Source organism: Stegodyphus dumicola, chromosome 11 (genome assembly GCF_044657685.1).
Source record: "Stegodyphus dumicola isolate Sdum_Otavi_A_Nest chromosome 11, ASM4465768v1".
Classification (NCBI taxonomy): Eukaryota; Metazoa; Arthropoda; class Arachnida; order Araneae; family Eresidae; genus Stegodyphus; species Stegodyphus dumicola.
Genome location: NC_140778.1, coordinates 122,526,506 through 122,553,570, shown reverse-complemented (window position 1 = coordinate 122,553,570; position 27,065 = coordinate 122,526,506). Strand labels below are relative to the sequence as shown.

General features: G+C 33.3%; 1 protein-coding gene across 2 annotated transcripts in view; it reads right to left on the bottom strand.

The window, feature by feature from the left end:
• The window catches only part of LOC118192199 (carcinine transporter-like), a 128,206-nt gene that overhangs the window by 31,979 nt on the left and 69,162 nt on the right, over positions 1 to 27,065 (bottom strand). For both annotated transcript variants that reach the window (XM_085827184.1, XM_085827185.1), the window contains exons 2-4: positions 18,459 to 18,865; positions 7,388 to 7,491; positions 6,186 to 6,340 (exon numbers count right to left, since the gene is read on the bottom strand). In XM_085827184.1, the coding sequence (XP_085683310.1) occupies positions 6,186 to 6,340; positions 7,388 to 7,491; positions 18,459 to 18,824 (625 nt within the window). In that variant the 5' untranslated portion in view covers positions 18,825 to 18,865. The remainder of the gene's footprint in view (positions 1 to 6,185; positions 6,341 to 7,387; positions 7,492 to 18,458; positions 18,866 to 27,065) is intronic.

Sequence of the window (27,065 nt, the reverse complement as noted above, 5' to 3'; positions counted from 1 at the left end):
TTTATAGCCAATTCGGTAACAGAAATTAGTCATCCAAAACCTTTGCCAGTTTGGCGATATATCGTCAATTTAGTGAAATAGGCATTTACTCAATGTTAAATAGCCTTGTCGCTGTATTCTTACTTTTCCGGCAAGTTTCGCTTCTCTAGATTTTCGTGTTACATTATGCAGAAATACACAACAATTTCAGATATAATTGCAATATAATCATCTATCTATATACAAAATTCGTAACAACTGTTTTTCCTAAACAGATTGTAAAATAGATTCAGAAGAAACATTTTCATGACGACTGTACGTACGTACGTATGTAGGTACCTGGCATAGTTCAAAATCGAGTGGTCTCACAGCGTTGTATCAGAAACCTCTATACCGACAATGTTAAATTGGTCATTGTCGATGTACCTTTTCTCAAAATCTGCCGTAGATGCAAGCTTGAACTTTTTTTTGTAATTAAAGTATACCTATTTGATTATACTGAAACGAGCTTTTAAAACATTTTGAATTTTAGAGTAAATTAAAGAATATTTTGTTAGGCATAGTAAAATTTAGCACTTTTCTTACACAAAAAAAATTTTAATTTTTTTTCCCCTAAGTTAATTACAAAAAGCTTATTTCAGTAGGGAAAATAATAAATAAGCCATAAAAAGTTTAGATACCTGTGAGCAGTAGTTCCTGAGAAAATCGAGTATAAAAAAATCACGTTTGGAGAAAAACGCGTTTTTATGTAAAAATCCTCATTGATCAAAGCAGTAGATGACAAATTAAAACTAAGTTTTTTACAGTTCTAATTTTCATAGAGATTAAAGAATGTTATTTTTAGAAAGATAAAAGTGTAGAGAATTTGAAAATGCAAAAATTCGAAATCACAATTTTTTGAAGATTTTGGGATTCCAACACCCCTTAAGATTTTGTATGACTGCTATAGTTATGCGCCTCCGCTTTTTCGGTTGTATATGTTACCCGGCTCGGTGAACTCAGTGTTTTATTCTTATATGTTGGTCAATTGTGCACCTTTTTGCTTTAAAAGTGATGGAATTATGCTGTTCTTATGTGTTCTGGTTAAGATTTTTATGCCGTTAGTTAATCTACATGCAATAGTTGTAGAATTATCAACAATTTAAAATTTGTTTAGTGGTACCAAGCCTAGCGAAGCCGCCATTTGTTTACATTTGAAACTCTTAGTAGAATAGTGAATTCAGTCGGTTTGTGCACCAACTTTAGTGTCTTTTCGCTGAGTGGGACCAAAAGTAAATTTTCGATTTAGTGCATCGAAAAGTCTGTTTTCCTGCCCGCTGGTCTAATTGCTTGTTTTGGGGCAGAAGCTCTAATTTTAATTATAATTTTTTAAACTATAATTTGTGTTTATGTTTTTCTGTATTTTACAATTTTTATTGAAGGTGTTTTGAGTTTTTATTTACTTTTGCCTTGCCGCGAAGTGAGGACTGAATTAATTGAATGAGTAATACATCTCTAACAAAATTCCAGAGAATAAGTTTAAATGAAAATAAGAGAAAGAAAGTCATATGGCGTATAAGAAAGTCATATGGCGTCCACATCAGATTTTTCTTTTATGTAAATACATATGAGAAATTCAAAGAGCAAAGTAAAATTATTTAATTCAGTTAGAATGTTATAAATTGCATCATTGTCTGAACAATTCACGAAATCTCCAAATAGTTCTTCTCGTTTTAAAATCGTGCAGTATTTTTAAAATAATTAACAGTAAAATCGAAATAAATTTATGATTAAAAATATTCAAATATACTTAAGTACATTTGATAGTGGAACCTAATTTTACTAACTTATAAAACTTCAAAATGCCGCCAAATTTTGTCAGAAAATGAACGTCAGAAACGATCAAAATTTTCATATTTCAAACTTTCTATAAGTTATTTAGTAGCTAATTTTAACAGCTATCATTTTTTCCCATGTGCAGAACCAGAAGTATTTCTTAAAAACACATTGGAGTTCAAGGCTGAATGGTATTCCTTAAAAGAAGAAAGAATTCCACAGGCTTGTCATGAAATTTATCACTACTCTTATCAAACTGGATTATTTGATTACAGATTAAGCCAAAGTATGCGAGGGTTATGTGTCTAAGGAAAGGAGTGCTTTTGTGGACAATTTTTTGAAAGAAACTATCTTGCATTTAAGGTATCCAACTACGTTCTAATCGTCAAGTTTGATGCAGCTTTTCGAAAAGGTTTTATTACTTTATTTTAAAGCTTATATAATAAGCTTCCTAAAACTACTTTTACCTTATCTCTCCGGTAGATAGAAACAGAATTGTGGCTGTTTTTGATCTACGTCGTAAACCGGAAGTTTCTGTTTAAGAACCCGAAAGCTAATTTCTAAAGATATACAGACTACTCTAAATAACTAAATAAAATAAGCATTTTTCATTTGAATATTTTTGGTGATGTTCGAAAGATGACTGAATTTTCGTATTCGTTATTAAGATTATTTTTGTAATTTAATTTTCATACTTGGCAACATTTCTCCTTGTGTTTTTATTTGCCTTACACTAAACCTATTTTTTTGAAAAACTTAATTTTATCACCTTTTCTGTTACGAAAAAAACTTCAACTTAAAAAATTATTACTACGGTAACTTTATAAAATCACATTCAAAGATCTATTATTACAGTGGCAATCAAAGATGGACTAACACTAAAACATGACAAAAAACTTTAAAATTTATACCAAAAATTCAACTAAATTGATATCATCGTCCTTTACTATTACAACATTTTTAACTGTGCATGGTCCATTTCTAATGTATTTAAATAGATTCAAACTCAAAGATACTAACATTTGCAATTGGGGTAAAATAGGAAGTCCGGACCAATATGTTTTCGAATGTGAATATGCAAAAGAGCGTCACTTAAATAAACCTTCAAAGCAGTACTGGAAAGAATGGACCCAAAATTTATTAAAACATCCTGCTTTATATAATAAATTTTCAAAAACAATAACATACTGTATCAATCTTAACAAATAATCTCAACAGTTATTTTCATCAACTATTTTTTTTATTCTAATATTAAACAATAGAATCCATTATTTATATTTATTATTTATTTCGTATATATCAAAATTAACTTAATTCAATAATCATTTGTAAAAAAGACTATAACATTCGGCCTATGATCTAAATTGAAACTATAACTGATGTTTTACATCCATCAACCAATACCTTCTGATCAATTAACCAGGACCTCAACCAAGATCATCTGAAATATTGAACTACTGTACATTGATCATTTGAAACACTGAACTACCGTAGCATGCAAATGCAAAGAAGACTGTAAATAATTTTCACTGTCATGTAAAAGTACTGTAAAAGTATCACTGCAGTGCAAACATATTCATTGTAAAAATTCTGTAAAAAGTATCTATTCAATAAATTATTTCCACTGGGTGGGGCTATTTCCGTTAGGTATCATATTAGATCGGAAGTCCTTTCAGTCATGCAAAGTGCAAAGGTAACTTTATAAAACTTTCCGTAAACGAAAAGAGAGAAATTTTACGAAAAATACAAGTAGCTAGTGCACGTACTCAAATTGGTATACTTGATTGACATTTTACTTTAATACTTGGATTTAAATCCATTTAATTTCTTATACCTTAATAAATGTAAGTGACAAACATAAAAGTAAAATATTGATAAATATTTTTGTGGCAACATTTCTAGTAATCTTGAAATTTAACTTAATTTTAACTCTAAATGCAAGAAAAAATCCAAAATTGTACTTTGATAATACGTTTAGCACTTGTTTTTATCATTTTAAGTAGTAGTATGTTAAATAACATCAATAATACGAGATTTATAGATAGATTTATTTGTATTATTTTCCAAAATTTAGGGGGGCGGCCGCAATTAGATACCTTCTGTTACGCACGGGGAAAACAGCAAAGACTCCCATGCAGGCAGTCCGTTTGCCAGGATTTGAAACTAGGTCGAATTACCAGTGTTTAGCAATTTTATATATCGGCCGCTGGTAGGATATGACCTGCATTCGGATATGTGTTGTTGGATAGAATGTGTTAAATTCTAAAAAAGCAAGTCATTTTAAACAGATCGTACAAAATTATCTATGATGTTGGACTTAATGGAACAATCTGCAGTTATAATTCCAGCGCTTAAATGTACTTGTTCATTTAAGCGCTTATTACTTCCTTGTATGAAGTAAAAAGGAAATATTGTAATCGCGAAAAATTTCGGGTATCATATCTCAACACGAAAATATCCATTTTGACCTCTATCGAACGCAATGTAACGATGTTTTTCCGTGACATCTGTACGTATGGACAGAATAAAGGACTCTTTTCCACAAAAAAAAAAAAAAAAAAAAAAAATTAAAACTGATTTAAAATTAATCCTGAAGAGATCTCTTCGTGGCGTCTGTATGTACGTACGTATCTCACATAACTTAAAACCAAATTGCCTCAGAACGTTGAAATTTTGTATATAGGACTGGTATAACATGTAAATGTGCACCTCCCATTGTGGTTTCAAACGGCCGCACCAAAAGTATATAAATATATATATATATATCCACTATGTTACTCGGCTCAGTGAGCTCAGTTTCTTTATTCTTATATATTTGTAAATTGGGAATTTTTTGCTTTAAAAATTATTGAATTATGTTGTTCTGGTTAATATTTTTATGCTTTTAGTTAACTTGCATGCAATAAATGTGGCGTTATCAACAATTTAAAAAATTTTAAGTGCAGCTAAGCCTAATTTTTGGTTACCATAGCAGCCATATTTGTTCGCATTTGAAACTTAGCAGAACAGTGGATTTGTTGCCAATCTAGAGCAACTAAGCTTCGCAACAACAAAGTAACGTCTTTATTATTGCGAATTAAACAATACTTAATTAAATCTGGAATTATCATTTAAGTTATTAGCTTGTTTTTGCGTAGAAACTAATTTTAACTGTACTTGGTGCTTTATGTTTTTCCATATCTTTCAAATTTTAATGAAAATATTTTGAATTTGTATGTATTTTTGCCTTGTCGCGAAGTGAGAACTGAATTAATTAGTAGCGCATGCGCATTAGATAAGCGGCCCTGAATCGTCTGCGAAAAACCGTTTCTTTTTTATTTATTAAGTTTCTTTTATACATCGTTTTAGATTTATTACAGTATTTGAATAGAACTTGTGGTAATTCTTCACATGATATAATTTTTGTGCACTCTGAGTTATAAAATGAATGAGATGTAACGCTGTTAAGTGAAGCTAGCGGCAAAGTGTCGCTATGACAACAGATAGAGTGAACTTTAAAGAATGCATTTGTTCTATTGTTGTTTATGCGCTATCGACGAAGTTAATTTTTATTCAAAATTCGTTAACCCTTTGCGGCGCAGTGTGTCCGGACATTCCTTCTGTACCCACAGAAAAATAAAAAACAACTAATGAAAAAGGAGTTATAGGTTACTATAGGTTATTCTGAACCTTCTTTTTTTTATAGTAGATGGCAGCTCAACACAAAGCAGTCCATATATTTTAGCCATGTTTAGTTTTTTAAGACCCTCATTTTTCAAAGAAAGCTTCCGGAATTTTTTTAGGGTATAAAAGGAATTGTTTGAAAAGAAATTTCTATGTTATTTTTTTGGCTGTATTCTAATCTCCTTATTCTATATTAGTTTTGAATTTTTACCTTGAAATTTTGCCTAAAATCAAATGGCGAACCCTAGGTGTGCCCAGACCGGGCTCACCGATAATCTAGGAGAACTGAGAGTCTGTATTCTTTGTTTCCCCGCATCTCATCGGTCAGTTCATTGACAACAATGCTCGTTTCAGCACTCTTTTCGAAGCTCTCTTCAATGAGTGAGCCACTTTGGGCACACCCACAGAATTAAAACGATAAGTGAGTGCTATCTTCACAAAATTTTACTTGTGTACTCCTCTATGCCTAATTAGACTGTTTAGTTTTTTTTTTTTAAATCAAAACACCAACTTTAAAAGGTAGCGTGCCGGAAAGGGTTAACTGTTGATTCAATATGTTTAAATGAAATGCAGGAAAATTGCATATAATTTAATATTTCGTACAAGGAAGTCATGTGGTGTATACATCAGAATTTTTGTACTGAAATTTAAATTATTTTAGGAAAAATTGTTTTCCGAAAGCTTTCTTGCTTACAAAGGTATAATATATTTCTAACTAAAGCACTTACTGATAATGTAGGCGACGCCGTATATGGTAGACATGGCACTGCCGTTGACGGCCCGCAGTATTAGGAATAAAACAAAGTTTGGGCTCAATACAGATCCAATTTCTGTCACAGAAATTAATAGGGCCATGAAGAGAAACGTTGGCTTTCTACCCCATCTGAAAAGAAATATATTCCATTAGGATGCTCAAACATAGGCATAAATTTATGCATAATGCTATAACTACATTACATATATCATTAAAGTTCGTAGTTTATTTTAAATAGTTATCGTGGAGCAGAATAATTAGTGTCAGTAATATATAAATAATTCCTCATTAGGAAGTAGAGAATATGTTAGTATGAACATTTTATCATGATAGTAATTAATTAAATAAATATTTAATTCAGTCAATAAATACTTCAGTAAGACTTAATAAACACATTTATGAAATAGTGACTTAATATTTCTTTTAATACATTTTTGTCTTTTAATGTTTAGTTTTATTATTAGAGAAGCATACCAGGGCTATCAACCTAGGGGGAAAGATGCCTTCTGGGAGAGTGAAACAAAACTGGTTGGGTTTCACATTACACGTTGGAAAAGCCACAAAAGCGCCATGCAACGGACTTCGTGGCACGTTTCCGATCATAGTGCAGTTCACAGTGTTCAAATCCCATTTAACAGTCTTATCCGCTCAGACTTAGTGAGCTGTTTTTACGATTTTAAAATACTGTTAAAAAATTTTTTTTAATCTGAAAGGTTTCAGATTTTAAATTACGTCCATAGGGGCGTTTTTGTAACGTTTTGTGTGTTACCTTTATTTATTAAGTATCATGTTCTATGCACTTAAACCATAAAATTCAGTTCAGTAGTGAAATTTCTTCAAATCATAATTTTTCTTCAGATTACTATTTTTACTGATCGTAATCAGTATTTCTCTGCTAGGGAAAATATATTCGTTTTTCTGAATAAAATTACTTTCTCGTAAAATTGTGTAATATTTTATTTCTCACAACAAAGACATTAACGATAAAAAATGTGTAATCTTTAAAAGTAAAACGAAGTTTCTGTGTAATTGCTTGTAATTATTAAAGAATTTCATCAAGGTAATGAAATGATAAAATGCTTTTGACTATCACTCGTTTTGTACATGGCCATCGGTAGAGATATCAGATTATTTCTCACGGTTTGAGAAACGTATCAGTTAAATAACTAGTGTTACCTATCAGAAAGAAATCCATAGAAAGGTGTTCCCACCACATCACCAATGAAAATTAAGCTGAGAACCAGACTACTGTAGTGACCATCTTTGCAGACCATATTCCACTAGAAATAAAAAATGTTATGAAATATGCAGCCATTAAATTGAACAAAACATTACAAAAATGGGAAAGTTCTTCCCACTGTATACAAAACTTTTCCATAAATGGTAAGTTCATTATTCCTATTTTCATCTCAAATAATTGATTATTACTCGCTTAATAATTTTCTAATTTTTAAATTTCTTTCATTCCTTTACTGAAATTTTGCGGTTTATGAGCTTTGCTTGATATAAGTAACTCATACGAAATAGTCTAAATTAATTCCTAATAATTTAAATAGTCAGACAGTTAATAAATTGAAAGAAAATATTGATAGCATCTATTTACTGTTTATAATAATCTACATACATATATAAGCGGCTTATATGTTTGTCGCCGATAGTTTATTGGTTGCTTGCGTAACTATCTATTCCCTGTGCAGTGTAGCGCATGACGAATATTATGAGAAAGCTAAGTCTGAAAAATTAAAAATACAACAGCACGTGCATTTAACATTTAATAAATAAATTTAACATCTATATATAATAGAATTCGGAAATATGCAACCGGCAAAACCCGGCAACGATGAAAAAACAAATAAAATGAAATAAATAAATATCTTTATTATATGCGGCTAAAGTGTCTATTTGTCGCCGATAATTTATTGGCTGCATGCGTAACTGTACTAGCCAATGGGGTGAAGGTGCCACGGCACAGTGTTGCCGTTTCAATTGAGACGTAGACAATTTCGTGTAAAACTTGCCTTTGCTATGACCATCCATAAGTCTCAGAGCCAAACGCTTGAGCGTGCTGGCATTTTTTGACCTGAACCTGCATTTGGACACGGTCAACTTTATGTTGCGTGTTCAAGAGTTCGTGACAGAACGGACGTAAAATTTAAAATAATGGATGATCCTCTGCAAGGCGAGCTTTAAAATGATGGAAAGATCTACACAAGAAATGTTGTGTACAAAGAGGTCTTTGACATGCGAATTAACATTTTATTATTTAAATCACCTTTATTGATTGAGCTAGGGGTGGCTCTTAAGAAATGTGCCGCCAGTGGTTTCTTTCATTGCTGTTTACTTTAAGCAATTAAGCAAGTAGAAGGAGGAAACCCCGTGGGGCACTAAGCAAAGGGCCGTCCTCGCCGCCTGCCCTGGGTAATTCAGTTTGAATTAACAAACACCTTTGCACAAATCATTTTAATTTCAATTTATAATATCTAGAACAGCGGTCATTTCGTATGACCATCGGGCTTTCTAGTTAATTTATAAATGTTTTGAAAATTATCTCTTTGCTGTTGTAAACTTAAAACTGTTTTACATAAAAACAGATGCTTTCCCTGCTAAAAATGCCCCGTAGAAACCCATAACAATTTTTTACGGTTAATTGGCGTATGGATACCCGCACAGCTCTGCGGTTACCCGTAGACCAAATCCCCGTAAAAATCAACAGACAGAAACTCATACCAACTGTACGGGAACCCGTGGGCCAAATCCCCGTAAAAACCCATAGAAAGAAACCTGCCCAGGCTGTACGGGTACCCGTAGGCCAAATCCCCATAAAAACCATAAACAGAAACCTGTATAACTGTACGGGTATCCATAGGGCCAAATACCCGTAAAATCCTATAGACAGAAGCCGTACGACTGTACGGATATGAGTAGGCCAAATCTCTGTAGAAACCTGTAGAACTGTAGGCATCATAAACGAAATCTCAGTAAAAACCCATAGCCAGAAATCAGAACTTTATGCATATCCCATAGGCCATATCGCCATTTAAAAGAACGGATACTCCGTAGTTCTATGCTTCGTAAAACCAGTAGACAAAAACACGTACACCTAATATAGGTACCCATAGGCCAAATCCCTGTAAAAACAAATACACAAAAATTCACAGACCAATAAAAGTACCTCTTGTAAAAATCGCTGCACAAAACAATAGACTAAAACCCATAAACAAAACCAATAGAATTATACCATAGCGGAGTATCTATACACAGAATCGTACATAGAATGGGTATCCATATACAGAATCCCTATAAAAAACAATACACGAAAATAGAACTGTAGATCAAATTTCCATAAAAACTAGTAAATAAAAACATAAACCAGCAGAAGTACATAATTAGCACTGATGAAATGTACAGAACTAAATGGCGGAGAAAGCATGTAGAGTAATTTTAAATAAAATTAAATGCGAATAAACTTGATAAAATTTTTAAAATATCTAGAACCCTACAAGCCCCTGTCCTTCTCAATGCATATTAATATCTATAAACATATTAGAAAATATTTTTATAAATTCTCTTTACAAAATTTTAAACTTCCTTTATATAATTTTAAAAATAAAATTAATAGAAAAATAATAATCACAGTTAGTTAACCTTTTGAGGGGCGGTATATAAAATAATTTAAACTGTGGTAAAATTTTGCATGAACTATAACTTATGGACCCTAAGGACACAAAATTGAGACTTAAAAAAAATCTAGAGCGAAATCCTGAATTTTGAGAGCCGGTATATATTATATACCGGCGCCCCTCTAGGACATTTTTTTCCAGGTAGCTGCCAACTGTTAATCTTTGTTTTTAAAATTAATTGTGGGTACTTTTGATGTGCGTCTGTAGTGATGAGTGCTTGAATATAGTTATGTAAGTCTAAAGACAATTTTTTTTTTAAATTTTGGCAGAAATTTAAAATTTTAAAAATAAAATTTATGTTTTTTTATGCACTTTGATGACGCAACCCAGCTGAACATACTTATGTAAAATATGGGTAAAAAGCTTTTCAACTTGATTTAAATTCAATATTATTTTATAAAAAAATTTAGCAAATATAACACTGCATGTGTAAATCGTATCATGCTGTAACTGAACTAGTATAATATTACAAGCAGATGAACTCAGCCGAAAATTAAAAAAATTGAAAAGTGAAGCACTACGACCGACTCAGCTGAGAAAGTATGTTGCATTTTTGAAGTTGTATTTTATACTTTAGATAATATGTGAAAAAACAACCATGCTTCATACTATGATACGAAGAATCGCCCCCCCCCCTCTCCACGCACACACACTTTAGATCATCAAGGACCGTAAGAGTCCCTTTTTTATTTTTTGTAAATATAGGTTGTAATGTATCTTTTTGTTCAGGAAGAAACACCGTTAAACAATTTTATTATTTGATACACCTCAAAGCTCTTATTCTGATTTTCAACCCCTTTGGCTGCATAGGGGCTCCTTCTCAACTTTTGGATAAATTTTAGTTTGCATCTAAAACGGGCCTTAGAAATATTTTTCCTCCTTTCACCAACTGTGAGAATTTATTTCAGAAACAACCTATTTGTATCAACGAGAGCGCAGATTTCTCTTGTGTTCTCTAGTCTTTCATCTGAAATTAACAAAGAATTTCCCTAAAGAATAAAAGCATGCTTTCAAACCAGCAGTTTTCGTGAAGGAAGAGCGACGGAGAGCTCGCGACTTCGGGTGAGATGGACCTTAAGTACATTTCCATTTTAAGTGAGCTTTCCCTTTGTGTGATCTTATCACACCTCACAAAAGGAAGAAGGCGTGACTCCCGAATGACAAATTCGTTGTCAATCACCTCTTTCATTTTCCTTGCATTCTAGAATTTTGGAAAACACGAAGCAACGGGTGTCTTTTGGAGGCTAACATGCCACATTTAACCCCCACAATTGTGTAAAATTTTGACCCCAGATGGCAATTTTGAAATCGATGAGTCTTTCTCTTAGGAAAGAGATAAGTGCTGAAATAAAAATTTTAGCTAAACACAGACGAATGAAACTCGAGCTGAGTACACAAAGAATAAATGAAACTAATATACTTGTATTCAGTCCTAGCGCAGAGTCAATAAACTCCCCATTCCTCCATGAACATAATACTGAATCTTAAACGACTTATAAATTAATCATGAAAAATTATTACATCATAAACTGTTATAATAATAAAGAAATTCTGTCATGTCACAGAGTATAAAAGGAGAAGACTGGTGCTGCCATCTATTGGCGTGGTACCCTCAGTGTGGGCGCCGGTATATATTATATACCGGTTTTAAAATCGTATAAATAATCTTCTGTTAATTATCATTTCTGACAAAAATGAAGTAAATATATAAGATTCAGCATGTGTACGTCATATATTTGCAGGTTTTGAATCTTTTCTTTCCTTCCAATAGAATTTATCAATCTTCCAACATGATACCTTGCAAAGAGGTATATTAATTTCATAACTGCAAAATATTGAGCATTCATAGAGTGATGCTACCATTTAGAATTGAAAGGAAACACTAGAAACTTACGATTATAGCTTTTGGTGTAGAAAAATTAGCATTTTTTCGGAGGTTAAAAAATTGACAAACAACCGGTATATATTATATACCGGTGCCCTTCAAAGGGTTAATTAACTAATACTAATCATAGTGTCACCATATTTAATCTTTGATGTTGTTAACATGATATCAAGAAAATTGTTTCATTGTAATTAAGATAAATAAGCAACAGCAACTATTCTGTTCTATTAATAAATAATCAAATCCATTAAGCTACGTTAATTTAGCCTAATTTTAATTAGCCCTTTCTTGCCTAATTTTAAGCTGATGCTTATTTAAATAAATATCCATAACTTAGTTCTGTCTACATGTTTATTTGAATAAATAATAATGAGTATTATATATTGTATAAGCATTAAATAGAAAGAAAAGTAAGCATGAATAGGAAAAAAAAAAATGGTGTTTGATTATTTCAGTACTACGTATATACTCCGTGTTTCAAAAAGAATATATGTATTACAAAGTGTTATTTTGTCCAAACTCTCGATCACTGCGCCTCGGCTCGGCTATTGCCGAAACGAATACGCAGTCTAGTTTATATTAATAGCCGCTAGATGTCAGCTGTCTTCTGTTTTGCGTGGTAACCGTCACATGTTTAAAACGGCTACTACGCAGCAAAAATCATTTTGTGTTCTCGAGTTTGCGATGTGCAATTCAGGATTACAGTGCAAAGACGTTTCAAGTTGAGGTACCCAAGTGATCCTCCGAATGGGTGGAACATTCGCAGATTGTATCGACAGTTTGTAAATACAGGATGTGTATGTAAAGGAAAGAGTCCTGGCCGCCCTCGTGTTTCCGACGAAAATGTTGCACGAATTCAAACTACTTTCCAACGTAGTCCTTCAAAACAACTCGTCGTGACAATGATATCATTTTCGCACAACGCATCGTGTTCAGTGATGAAGCGACGTTTCATGTTATTGGTCATGTAAACAAACAAAATGTTCGATTTTGGGGCGTACAGAACCCACACGCAGCCATTGAACATGTAGGAAATTCGCACAAAATCAATGTGTTTTGTGCGATATCCCGATTATCTGTTTACCGCCCATTCTTCTTTGATGGAAATACGGTTAACGGTCAGCAGTATCTCGCTATGTTACAAAACTGGTTGTTTCCGAGGCTGCACAAAGACAACTTCATTTTTCAACAAGACGGGGCACCCCCTCACTGGTGTCGCCAAGTGCGTGATTATCTGAATGAAACTCTACCGAACCGTTGGATTGGTCATCAAGGAGCTATCAAATCAGGTATACCCTGGAATGTTGCAATTTTACTCTGATGGCGAAGGATATTTCATGGATGATAATACAACTATACATTGTACCAGAAGTGTTCAAAATTGGTTCGCTGAATATCAGTCTTACTTCCAAAATCTTTTCTGGTCACCTCATATCCCGGATTTTAACCTTATAGAAAATGTGTGGGATATGGTAGAATGACGCATCCGACAACACTCTTCTCTTCCGTTTAATTTGCAACATCTAAAAAGCTGCATAGCCAATGTATGGTATTCTCTGGACGTAAATTCACTCCAGAAGCATGTAGACTCGATGCTCAAACGAATCAGAGCAGTTATCCGTGCAAAGCGTGGTCGAATAAAATATTGATCTTGGGTTTCTAATTCTTTGGTTAATGTGTGTATGAACAACAACTGAAAGAATTCTGTTATGTCTTCTGTTATGTAACTGAAACTTGAATTCTGTAACTTGAATTCTGTTATGTAACTGAAAGAATTCTGTTCTGTTATGTCAACAACTGGAACTATAAAGAGATAAACGGATATTCGTTTAAAGTACAAAAAAAATTTTTCATCATGAAATATTATGAGAAACTATTTTTATATATATAATTTCATATTTTTATTTTCAATTTATTTACATAGCATCATATATTTTTGCGCTATGTGAATATATTGCATGTTTTTATTTTCAGTGTATTTACATAGTATCATACTTTTGCGCTGTGTGAATATATTGCATGTTTTTTATTTTCAATTTATTTGCATAGTATCATACATTTTTGAGCTATGTGAATATATTGCATGTTTTTATTTTCAATTTATTTACATAGTATTATATACTTTTGCGCTATGTGAATATATTGCATGTTTTTATTTTCAATTTATTTACATAGTATCATACATTTTTTAGCTATGTGAAATATATTGCATGTTTTTATTTTATCTCGCATGTTTTATTTTATCTCGCATGTTTTTATTTTCAATTTATTTACATAGTATCATATATTTTTGCGCTATGTGAATATATTGCATGCTTTTATAACTGTTAAAACTCCATAACTTCTCGAATATATTTATCGAAGCATATACGGCCGTAACTGGATATACAAAGTTTAATTTCATGTTTTTCAAAAGTCAACTGCATACAAAATAGCTTCTTTTATTAAAGTACATATTGTTTGATTTTTATAGAAGTATGCCAATGAGAATTGTTTAGAGAACACTGCTAAACTTGGCTGGCTGGCAAACTACGCAATCAAAAATAACCCCATTACTTGTAACGATTATTTGGGAGAAAATCGTAGAGCACCAAGAAATTAACTTCTATATAGTGCAAGTATATTCTGAAGAGCAATGAAGTTTAAAATACAACCCTTTTTCTCTGCGTCTGAACTGAGAAAAATATAATAGCCACAAAAGTTTCAGCTTTGAAAACAGCCAGAGTTGTTCCGTTAATTTACGATCTTCTATTACATCACAAAATTTATGAGGCATTTAGACTAAGAACGTTCTAGCTGTAGCACAGCTTTGAGTGAAGAAATCTCTAACCGTGTATTACGTAACAGGTTCAATTCGCTTGTTTTCCTTATTCTGCGTTCCTGCGCAGATATTTCATCCGTACTATATCTTCTGGCGTACACTGTTTTCAAGTAATTAATCGCTATAGATTTCAAATAATTAATCGCTAAGACTAACACAAATGCACAAATTTCTTTACCATTTCAGTTGCATGAAATTGGTGGAACTTCCTTCGTAAATTCTTGGCCACAAAATACATGCATGCATTGTGCTTTGAATAATGATCGAAGATTGTTCCTCAATAAAACCAACTTTGAGATGCGCACTTGAAGGTGTTTAAAATATAGGAATTCACTCTAAATATTCGCTATTTTAAAGTGACTAGACTTTACTAAAACTAGCGTGTGACAAGACAGTTTCAGCAACCAACTGAAATATATATATATATATATATATATATATTTAAAAAAAACTTACTTTGAAGTATGGTCTAATCATTTCAAATAATTAATACTCTCGTTTGGATATTTTTTAGTTGTTCACATGTTATAATAAAACCACAGCTACAAATCCCGTGGTTTCAAACCATTTCTCTCTTCCATGAAAATAATCCTTTTAGAGGATATAATTACTGGTGATATTTAATATCAGTATGTCTTTATGTTTTTAAAAACATCAACCACATTTAAAGACTTCTCAATAGGAGAAATGTCAATACATTTATTGTAGAAATCAGTCCCGGCTCCAAGGACAGGAGAGTTTAAACAGCTAGCAAGTATCGGACCACACAGGCTCCAAGGACAACACTTCTAGCGGGATAACTTCCGACCTAAGGTTAATGCCAAACGGAATTGAGTGCCATCCCGCCAACGACGAACTACGATATAACAACGCCACAGCCAAGGCGAGGACACGACAGTACCAGTATGGTCCCTGCCAAGCCTGAACCATCCTGAGAATAAACTCGGATTCTAGTCCTGTGAAGAGTGATTATATACCTTCATGGTTGAGACTGCCTAAGTACAGATCCTAGCCAGTACTTCCCAGAAATTCTCCTGAGTCAACCCCCGGGGTTAAGGCTCCAAAGACAGGAAACATAAGCAAATTATAAGGAGGCTTATTCTCACAAGGGACAAATTGGCTTTAAATTATTAATATGTTTAATTTGCATGGGGCGACAGCTGCACTGATCACCTAGAGTAATGGTGGCCTGTAAATTATATTATTATCACAAGAGACAATTTGGCTTTAAATTATTAGTATGTTTAATTTGCATCGAGCGCCATCTGTACTGATCGTCTAGGGCAGTGATGGCGAATCTATGGCACGCGTGCCACAGTCGGCATGCCACACAGCCTCATCATCAGGCACGCGACTAAGATATTACTTCCTTAATCAATAATCACAATAAAGTTATACTATATAATTTAAATAAGTGTTTTAGTCTGATCTTGAACGTTTCACTTACTTACTTATCGCATAATGCCACTGGCATAGGGCCCAAGCTTAGATATAAGTTTTTCATATATCGCCATAGAAATGATATACATATTTATTGACCCAGTTTAAGACATTTCAATTGTTTGGGCCAATCATATTATTTGTTACATGGCATAGAATATGCCAAAGTTGAAGCAGCTAATGTTTGCTAAACGAATTCAAATTTATTGCAAACTGCTAGTGAGTTTAAATACTTTCATTGTTAGACAGATTTTTTATACTCCAGGTCTTGAACCCTCACAAATGACTCCAGCAAAAAAGGCGAAATTCAGCAATGATAGTGCACGATCATTTCCAAAGACCTGGACAGAATCATTTGGAGTTATTGAACACAATAAGAAAGCATTATGCATTCTGTACGGGAAAAGTGTTGTGTGTCGCACATCTAGTGTCAGACGGCACTTTAACACCAACCACAAAATTGTTGCCGAGTTTGATGAAACTGAGCGGAAGGTGTTTACTGAAGGGAAATTGAGGAATTATATAATTACCAGAAAGCTGGTTTTGCAATTATCTTTCTAAAACAAACATCTAACAATGACCACCTCTCAAATTTCACTGTGCCTGGCAAAAGTGCTCTCCGGTGGGGAATTAATCAAAGAGGTTTTGGGCACGCGGTCCCCCAAGAAAAGAGCTTTAGGCACGCGGCTCCAAAAAGGTTAGCCACCACTGTTCTAAGGCAATCATCTCGAACTGGTGGCCTGCGGACCACATGCAGGCACTGAAGCAACTTTAGACAGCCTAAGTACACATTTCAATCATGCATTTGTCATAAACACGGTGTTTATAGTTTTAGAGACATAGGTATACTGATTGAGCTTATGTGCGCGATTGCTGCTGAAGGAAAGAAGTATAAAATGAATAGCTTGGGATATTTCTTTTTCACTGTATGTGTGTAGGGCAGGCCACGTGACTAGGATAGACACATTCGATGAACCATTCTCCTTTCTGACAGTTTCTCCTCTCCAACACCAGTTTGTACGTATACTCCAAACCGTAATCTAATACTGAAAGCTAAATGCGTTGTCCACATTAAAATGTTTTCTAGATAATACTGAATTTTCAGTTGTTAGCAAAGAAAAATATAAACGCACTACTTTCTAGAAAGGAACTCTTCCAAGGAAAGCAACCTTAACAATTATTTTTTAAACGTGTTGAAAACCAAATCCACAAGCAACTGTGCCAACTGATATTGTAAAACATAAATTAATTTTAATAAATTATACGTAGATATATATTTGTTTCGCTAATGAAATAGTTTGAAAATAGTAAGTGTATATGCATGCAGGCACGTATGTATTTCATAACAATATTCTGAATAATTTGATATAATGTTTGATTTTTATTGCAAAATATTTTTCAGAATCTCTTAATGAGATAATTTTAATTTATACCTGGTAATATATGCATATTTGCGTACATGGATGTAGGTATGTGTTCACTCGCAATTTGTTAAAAAAAATTCCGGGCCATTAGCTACTTTTATATCGTGCATTCGGCCGTTTTTCTAATTCGGCAATATGCTTGTTCTGATTACGAGAAAAATCTCGCTTTGTTTCACTCATTTTCAGTTTTATATCAGACAATGGTTTAATTTTTTAGGTATTTCATATTCTTTAAATAGAGTACTTCCCTGAGTAGTATAATATCAAGTATCTTTGTCAAGTAATTTTTTCGGAAGTTAAGTTTTTCTCTCTGTGTTTTCATCTCACATTTTTAAAAAGCGATTAACCTCTCTATCCATTCTCCAAGTACGAACCGCAGCTGGAACAAAAATCCAGAAATTATGTCACAGATGAGTATCTTATTTATATTTGTGTGGGGGAGACCTCACGAGTTTTATAAAGCGTACTTGCAGAAAACATGATTGCTTGAATATTGAATGCATTTAAACGCCTTCATGACCATACGAAGCAGCTTTTACAAAGTTCATATCAATTTTATTTACAAAGCCCGGGAAAGCATGCAGGAGATACTCCAGGACATGGCGCGTGACACTGCATGAAATGCAGGACTGACCCACGCATCCAGGATATCTGATCACGTTATGGCTATCCTAAACAAAGAGCAGAAGGGTATCAGTTTCACATTTTTATTTCGCTTTGCCTCTCATTAAAACTATTTTATCATTTTCTAAGTTAATTTTCAGCATACATATAATATTTAATCTTACTGCTAAGGAAGTAAAAGAGCCAAATTTTATCAATAGTGCACAAAAATTGCTATATTAAAATGTAAACGAAAAAAGCTTCATTATAGATAGCATACCCTTTCTGAGTCAAAGAAGGAAAAAGTATTGTACATGATAACAGTAATAGGCTAGCTCAGACATATCACAAGTAAGCATTTTTAGATAGGAAATCACATAGAAGGGATACTTACTCTGGTGGCAGCTGTCGCATCGTAATTAGTCTTGTCGAACTGCCATCCTTGATCGCATTTAGTTGTAGGCCAGTCTGGATTTATGGACCAGTTGCCAGATTCTAAAATCTGCGAGTAATTGATATCATACCTTGAACAAGATTTGTCACTAGGAGGTCGGATTAATAGCTTCTGGAATTCGAGCGACAAATTGGAATGTGCCACTTCCGGTACATAGCACCAATGTTCTGGAGTATTTGATAAGAATATGCTGTTCATTGAAAACCATGGAATTACTATGAAGGCTGGGACTAGAAATCCCACAACCAAAATTTTTTGATACAGTCCGAAACCACCAACATCTTTTAGAATATCTTCGAAGTCCATTGTTAGGCTTTGACTAAGGAAAAGTTTCGTTTATAATATATCTGAAAAAAAAAAAAAAAAAAGAAAGATATAGTTTTCTTCATGATAATTTAAGGCATAGTGTTATCAATTTTAGAATTTATTAATTTCGTTTTACATTCACCGGATTGTTTACAACTTTTTTTCAGGTATTTCCATTTTGTTGGCTTCACTCTACTTTTACTCTACCTCTTTATTGAGCAAATCCTTTCTTTCTCGAACTCTTGTCTGTTTTAAAATAAAGACCATGGTGAATAATGGATCAAACTGAATATATTTGTCCTTGGTCACAAAGCAGTGGTCTATGCAATAACAATATGCCTTTGGCCCACTTTTGATTGATGATATTAAAGGTCTCATAGCCCTCCATTTTGACTACCAACGATACGAGTGTGTCCCGGATCTAGAAATCTTATATGCCTCCGATCCCGCGATCAAGTTACAGCCAATATCAGGGAAGGTTCATCGGGATAGAAGATACCTTCAGAAACTGGCATGTGGACCACTGATGAGCAGATGTAAAAATGTTATCCGTTACAAGTTTTAATATTCTATGGAGATCTTTCGCTAGGCCTAGCGACAATAGAATACTCCACTAATTGAGTACAAATGCTGATAATCATGTAACAGGCGGTACAGCAACGCAGCTGGTGATAAGCAAGTAAAATTTTCATAACGTATAATCTGTTGCATGATTAACACCAGTTTTGAGTACCGTGATATAAACTTGTGATTACATGTTAAACCGTGAATGAATTAATGCAACATAAAACTTTTGAATTTGTATTAAAAGGCCTTTTCGTATAAACCAAAGGAGTGTTTGCATAAATTCTGGTAGTTCTTAACTCGTATGTTGTCTGTAAAGCTTATTTGACTTTGATCCACGGCAGGTTTAACAAAATGTATGATTGTCATTATTGACCTTGGACATCTTTGAACTTCATAATTTCATATTTTTTATGTGCTTCTTTGAACTTTTAAAACTTAAACTTTTACGATAGATATATTTTTACTGAAACATGTATTCAGAATAGTGTTGCTGTGAATTTCTTATGTTGTAGAGACGTTAGGTTTATTTTGGAAGCCTGAGAGATGAAAAATGAGCAACGCCTTCACCGGGAATCGAACCACGGACCTCTGGAATACGCGCCCAGTGTGCAGACCACCACATCACGAAGGCATGCCAAGAAGGCGGGAGAAATACTTATAATGTATGTAATCTTAAATATAATCTCAACATAGTTCTTCTAAGTGTAAAACTATTTACAAACATTGGTAAATAAAAGTAATTACTATCTGAAAATGCTTTCGGAGATAGATAAATACTGGAATAACGTTTTTAATTTTAAATACCGGCTAAATAAAATGTAGCACACAGTTTCAACATGCACAATTCTAGGAAAATACACAGCCTAAGTATGCGGTTTTTCCAGTTATCCTGTTTAACTGTTCTATTTAATCTGTAATTTTACTGTCAATAATTTTATGCATAAAATTGATTTTAATGTCTCTGAAGGTAATTTTTAAAGACTAGATTTTTATTTTTCTGGCAGCAGTTCCATTCAGCTCCGGCCTTTTGCTGTCTATCAAACTGTTGTGCAAAACTGTGCGCGAAATATTTTGAAATTTTTCTACTTCTGTTTGTTTCTCAGTGTTGTGTTTTATATAAAGTGCGTAATTTTCATTTACTTCAAATGCATAAATCAACTTATATTCTATATTTTGTGATTATGACATCCTATGATCATCTGCCTCAGCTATAAACAAATATTAATTTTTACGACACTAAATCCGAGTAACAAATTCGTAAACTAAAGTGGCTTAAATTTTTTTTTAAATTGAAATTTCAACAATTTTGCGCTGACGTTGTGATTCTAATTTTTAAAAATTCATCCGAAACGAAACGATTTTCGTGCAGATAAAAGTATAAAAGAAAAGAAGTGGAAAATAAAATATTTCATAAATAAAATTAAAAAAAATATGAATTACCAGAAATCCAAATCTTACTAAATTTTCTTTTCGCACTTCAGAAATGCATAAAAAAGCAGAACTTATTTAAAAAATTATATATGCATCCAATGCAAACCGAAATTCTCAGCATTTAAGAATGTTTCAGTGCGTTTAATCAACGTTTCTTTTTTAACTGGTAGTTAAGTGTTCTGTAAAAGTTAAACTTTATTATCATCATTACGCATATGTCAATATTCAGACCATTGTGTATACTTGTATGTCTAGAATTTCTTTTATATCTATATCGCCATCTGTGTATCGCGAACATCAAATGATTTCAGATTTGTGACAGCTAACTACACCCCTAAGAAATTCATTCCCCTTTAGTTTCCAAAGATTTCGTATACGTCATTTTTAGTATTTCTGCTGTTGTTTGGTTAGTTTTTAGGGTTTATATTTATTTTAACTAACATTTATTTTAAGCTATCTTTCCCGTCAAGCCTTACTTTCCCCTGGAATTGCCAATGCCAGAGTATGTAAATTTTAGTAGAACGCGCAAAGTACTCAAATTTTCAGCAGAAGTATTTTGAGTTAAATAGAAGGGAAACGAGTTTGTAGGTGTGCTTTCTTGATTCACGAGCGTGAAGGTTGCTAGGTAGAAATTTAAGAATCGCGCGTTTTGGCCTGTGAGCCTACTTCGGCAGTTAGTTGAATTTTTCAACTTTTTATTCAGAAAGTTTGCTGAAATCTCAGCTGTATCTTAGAACGCGGTTAAGTTAGTAACGTTTAGAGAGTCTCGTAGGTAGTGACTTGTTATTATTCATTTTTAGTTGTACTTTCTTATTTTTATTTAACCGCCGGGTCGGCGTAGTTTGTGAGCGTCAAGTGAACGCATCTGTAACTTCTAAAGTGGAATAAAAAGGGAGTTAAACCCTTCTTAAGAGTTTGTGTACTTTCCAGTTCATAGCAGTCACTACTATTGTTGCGGGCAAATTGGGGCCACGCAACACCACAAGTTATCAGTTATTAAGATTTGTTAGGAACTATCAGAATAATTTTATGAATAAAAATATGAGCGCAGAGAGAAAAACATAAAGGAATATCTGTTAATAACAAAAAGGTTCATAACAAAAAGGTAAAAAGAGGTTTATCTACTTATTTTTAACTGATAGTTAATTTTTAGTACTTTCCTATTGCTGTCTTATCGCCCACGTTTTTTATGCCAGAATGCAAATGAGATAGCCAGCGTATATTCAGATTAAGGTAAAAAAAAAAAAAGTGCTATTTAAGCAAGCGTTTCGGGAGTTAGTTTTAGAGCGTGACTGCCTATTCCAGGCTACGTTGTGCCGTGATTATTAGCGATTTGTTTCTGTGACGTTGAATGCTTCTAGCCATTCAGCTTTGTCTAGCCGCTTTTCTACAAACCAGAGCCTTTCCTCACGTTAAATTATTCTGAGAGCCTTTAGGCTAATCTACTATATTTGAAATTGTTCAACGCTACTTATTTCTGCTAAGCTAGGAAGTGCTTAGCTTGTAACCCAAGTTGGACAATTATTAATATTTGTGTTCGAATAAAAGGGTAACACTTCTGATTTTGTTTTGTTTCACAAGGCTAGAAGATAATTCTTGAATAGTCTTTTTAAAATCTATAGTGTATGCTCCCTAACAGAACTAGACTTTGTAGGTATATGTATAAATTTTCAAAATTATGTAATTTCGCATTTTGCCAACATACCTTAGCATTCACTTAAATGGAATCATAAACGTCTCAAGTTACAAGTACCCTATTTCCATCCGTAATTTTTATTAAGCGGTGTAGGTAGATGCTAAGAATTTTCGATCAGCCTTCTTAAAGCAATCGCACTTATTATTATAAATTAAGGAAATAAACAGTACATTTTATCAAAAAATTCCTTACTTAAATTGGTGCTATAAACTGAAATATTTAAAAATTCTTAAATTCAAGTCTGGCTACAAATAAACTATATTTTTAAAATGGTGGGAAATATGATTTGAAGTACAACAAGTTATACACTGAAAATAATGGAAAAGAAATTTTAAGCAATGTCTTTTAATTTATAAAGTTAAAATTCAGCAGTTTTAGCGTTAAGTAAGAACTATACGGAAACACAGAAATCGCTTCATGTTATGCGCATTTCAATATTTTGTGGTGAGCATTGTTCTTCACTTAATATGAATTTCTATTTTGTTATAAGCTAAAATAGTAATTTTCACAGGAAACCCAGACTCGCTATTTATTGTACTGATTTGATTACTTTGTAGTGAGCATTGTTCTGTATTGTGTTGTGACTTATCTCACTTATCTGACAGTCGCATCAGAACAAGCCCACGAAATTCATCGTGGCGAAGAGTACAAGATTGCGCCTATCGTTGACAAGAACAAGGCCACGAAATTCATCGTGGCAAAGAGTACAAGATTGCGCCTATGGTTGACAAGAACAAGCCCACGAAATTCGTCGTGGCTAAGTGTGCAAGATTGCACCTACCTTTGCCAAGAGCCTTCAGCACTGCTACAACTCGAACGCGAAATGAGCGAAAGTTTCTCTTCTGCCAGTGGTAACGAGGAGTCGAAAAATGAACTGGGAAGGGAGCAGTCCTCACTCGGTTTCTCTTCATAGAATTTGATACGAAGGGGGTATAATCCCCATCTTTTGATTTGAAATTAATCTCGAATTATGTATATATTATAATATAAAAGATGTGTGTAAATAAAAAGTCATTAAGACTTTTTGAAATGAATATAGAAATCGAAAGCTCTCCCAAATAGAACTATGGATTAGAAATAACATTTTTACTATAGTGCCTTCACCAAGGGACTTTTGGATTAGAATTTCGAAGATTATCAGATGGATTACCTGCAAACAGGTAAGCAATTCCTTTTTTCTTTGAAAATTTGAAAAAAAAAAAAAAAAAAAAAAAAAAAAAACTGAGTTTCAATATTGTGATTAGTCAATTTTAAACATGGAAGCTTTAATTAAGACACAATAACACGCCGAATAAATACTAATTCAGAAGACAAACAACAAAAATCAGCGTTACATTTACAAAATTTCCACAGGACTAGTTTCGATGGTTTTACCGAACCACCATCCTCAGCTGCAAAACCGCAAATGAACAAGATAGGAAAAAATGATTAGATAAGATAAGAAAGCCTGGACAAGAATAAGCAAGTGGCGCCATCTGTTGGTGAAACCAGAACTAAAACATAATTTCTTTAAAGGCCGAAGGCAAATTTGAATTGGAATTAGGATCGTTAACTAGAACAGAAAGATTTTTATGAATGGGAAATGCCTCTAGAAAATCCAGTTCTCCAATGGAAGATGTTTTTTGAATAATTTTGGCAGCAGAAAAATTGAAAGCGTGATTTTCGGACCAACAATGTTGCGCAACAGAAGACTTCTGTGTTTCCTTTTTTCTAACATATGCCTCATGTTACTTGACGCGACATTTTAAGGCTCCCTTAGTTTGGCCAATGTAAATTAAACCACACTGGCAAGGAATCCTATAAATACCCCAGGAATTCATATCCGGAATGGGGTCCTTAAGTATGGAACTCGGAATTTTATTGATGGAAGAATAAACAACCCGAAAGTTAAATTTCTGCAAAATATGTGCAAACTTTATATATTTATACTTTTTTATTTTCTAATTGACGGAAAGAAGGTACTAACTCTTAAACGAAGGACCATATAATCCGATCCCTAAAGATCCTTCACCTTCCGACTTGTCAAAAATAAAAAACTGCGATCAAATCTTCGCAAATCATTTCAAGCAACTTAAAACATTCGCTTATTCCATCTGTTGCGAATTGTGCCAGATTATATGCTCTTCCCAAAATTCATAAAAGTGGTATTCCTTTCCGCCCTATTGTATCAAATTTAGATACTGCCTCGTATCCATTAGCTAAATATTTGGTTTCTAGGTTTTCCACTCTCTTAGACAATAACATTTACACCATAAAAAATTCAATAGAGTTTGTAAAAAAAGGTTAAAAACATTTCTCCTAGTAATTTACTCATGGTTTCTTTTGATGTAAAATCATTATTCACCAATGTCCCGAAGGAGGGCGCATTAAGATGTCTAGAAACCAGACTTCGCGAATTTCATTTCTCTTGCATCGAAATTCAAAGCTAATTTCTCTCACTCAACTCTGTTTGAAACAAACACATTTTGTTTTCCAAAATAAATATTACAAGCAAACTGAGGGATTAGCCATGGGAAGCCCCCTCAGTCCCATCCTGGCTGATATCTACATGCATTATTATGAATCAAAACTGCTTGAAACTTTAAACTTCCCGGCATGATTCCGCTACGTAGACGATACTTTTACCCTGTTTGAAGGTAATAAAGATGATTTAAATAAAGTTCTTTCAACAATGAATTCTATTGATCCTGCTATTCAGTTCACTTTTGAACTTGAGACTTGCAATTCTCTTGCGTTTCTCGACATTCTGGTCACACGTAACACAGCCAACTTCAGTACTACGGTTTACCGTAAACCTTCATCGGTTTGCCTTCCACCACACTTTAAATCATGTCATCCGACTAAACAAAAGTTAGCTTCATTTTATTCCTATGTTTTCCGTGCTCTTCAAGTTTGCTCCTCCAAACTAGCCCTTGATGAAGAACTAAATTATTTAAAAGCAATAGCTATTGACAGGGGCTTTTCACCCAACATTATTAATCAAGCAGTTAAAAATTCTCATCTCAACACACTAAAAGGCACACTCTTGTTTTAGGAGATTATACAAATTCTGTTGTCATTCCCTTCTTTCCATCAATTAGCTATAAAGTTGCACATATTTTGCAGAAATTTAACTTTCGGGTTGTTTATTCTTCCATCAATAAAATTCCGAGTTCCATACTTAAGGACCCCATTCCGGATATGAATTCCTGGGGTATTTATAGGATTCCTTGCCAGTGTGGTTTAATTTACATTGGCCAAACTAAGAGAGCCTTAAAATTTCGCGTCAAGGAACATGAGGCATATGTTAGAAAAAAGGAAACACAGAAGTCTTCTGTTGCGCAACATTGTTGGTCCGAAAATCACACTTTCAATTTTTCTGCTGCCAAAATTATTCAAAAAACATCTTCCATTGGAGAACTGGATTTTCTAGAGGCATTTCCCATTCATAAAAATCTTTCTGTTCTAGTTAACGATCCTAATTAATTCCAATTCAAATTTGCCTTCGGCCTTTAAAGAAATTATGTTTTAGTTCTGGTTTCACCAACAGATGGCGCCACTTGCTTATTCTTGTCCAGGCTTTCTTATCTTATCTAATCATTTTTTCCTATCTTGTTCATTTGCGGTTTTGCAGCTGAGGATGGTGGTTCGGTAAAACCATCGAAACTAGTCCTGTGGAAATTTTGTAAATATAACGCTGATTTTTGTTGTTTGTCTTCTGAATTAGTATGGAAGCTTTAGACAAATTGAAGCAGAAACGTATGAATTAACGCGGTAGCGTTACGAAATTAATTACAAAAATAGAATCTTTGTTATCAGAAAATATCGAAAACACAAACATTGAGGAATTGCAGGAGATGAATGAAACAATTCTCGAAAGAGAAAACACGTTCAAAATGTTGAATTCACAAATCGAAACTCAGTTTAAAGACGCTAAAGAATTTGAGAAAGATATTTCTGCAAGTGATAAATACAATGAACAAATCATGTCTGCAAAGTTTAGAATTAAAATAAGATTGAATAAATATAATGAAAATTTGTCTGTGAAAAATGCATCAGATGCAAATTCTTTGAACACATCTGTTTCTGAAATAAATGTATCGTCATCGGCTATGAAATTGCCAAAATATCCCAAAATTTTCAGGAGATGCAGGAAAATGGTTAGATTTTTTTAACAGTTTTCAAGCTGCGATTGATCAGAATAAAACGTTAACCAAGATTGAAAAATTCGTATACTTGAAATCATTATTGATAGGGCAAGCATATAATGTCGTTGAAGAATTTCAGTTAACCGAACACAATTACGATTCGTGCTTAGAACTTTTAGAAGAATGCTTTGGAAAACCAGAGAAAATTATAAAATCACACATGAATAATCTTTTGGACATAGAACCAGTTAAAAATTCTTCTAACTTAAATGCACTAAGAAGATTATACGACGCTTGTGAAATAAACATTCGAAGCTTAGGTAATTTAAGAGTAGCTTCAGGTTCGTACGAACACTTGTTAGATCCGATATTATTGAAATTATTGCCTCATGATTTGATTTTCTAATATCACCGAAAGCG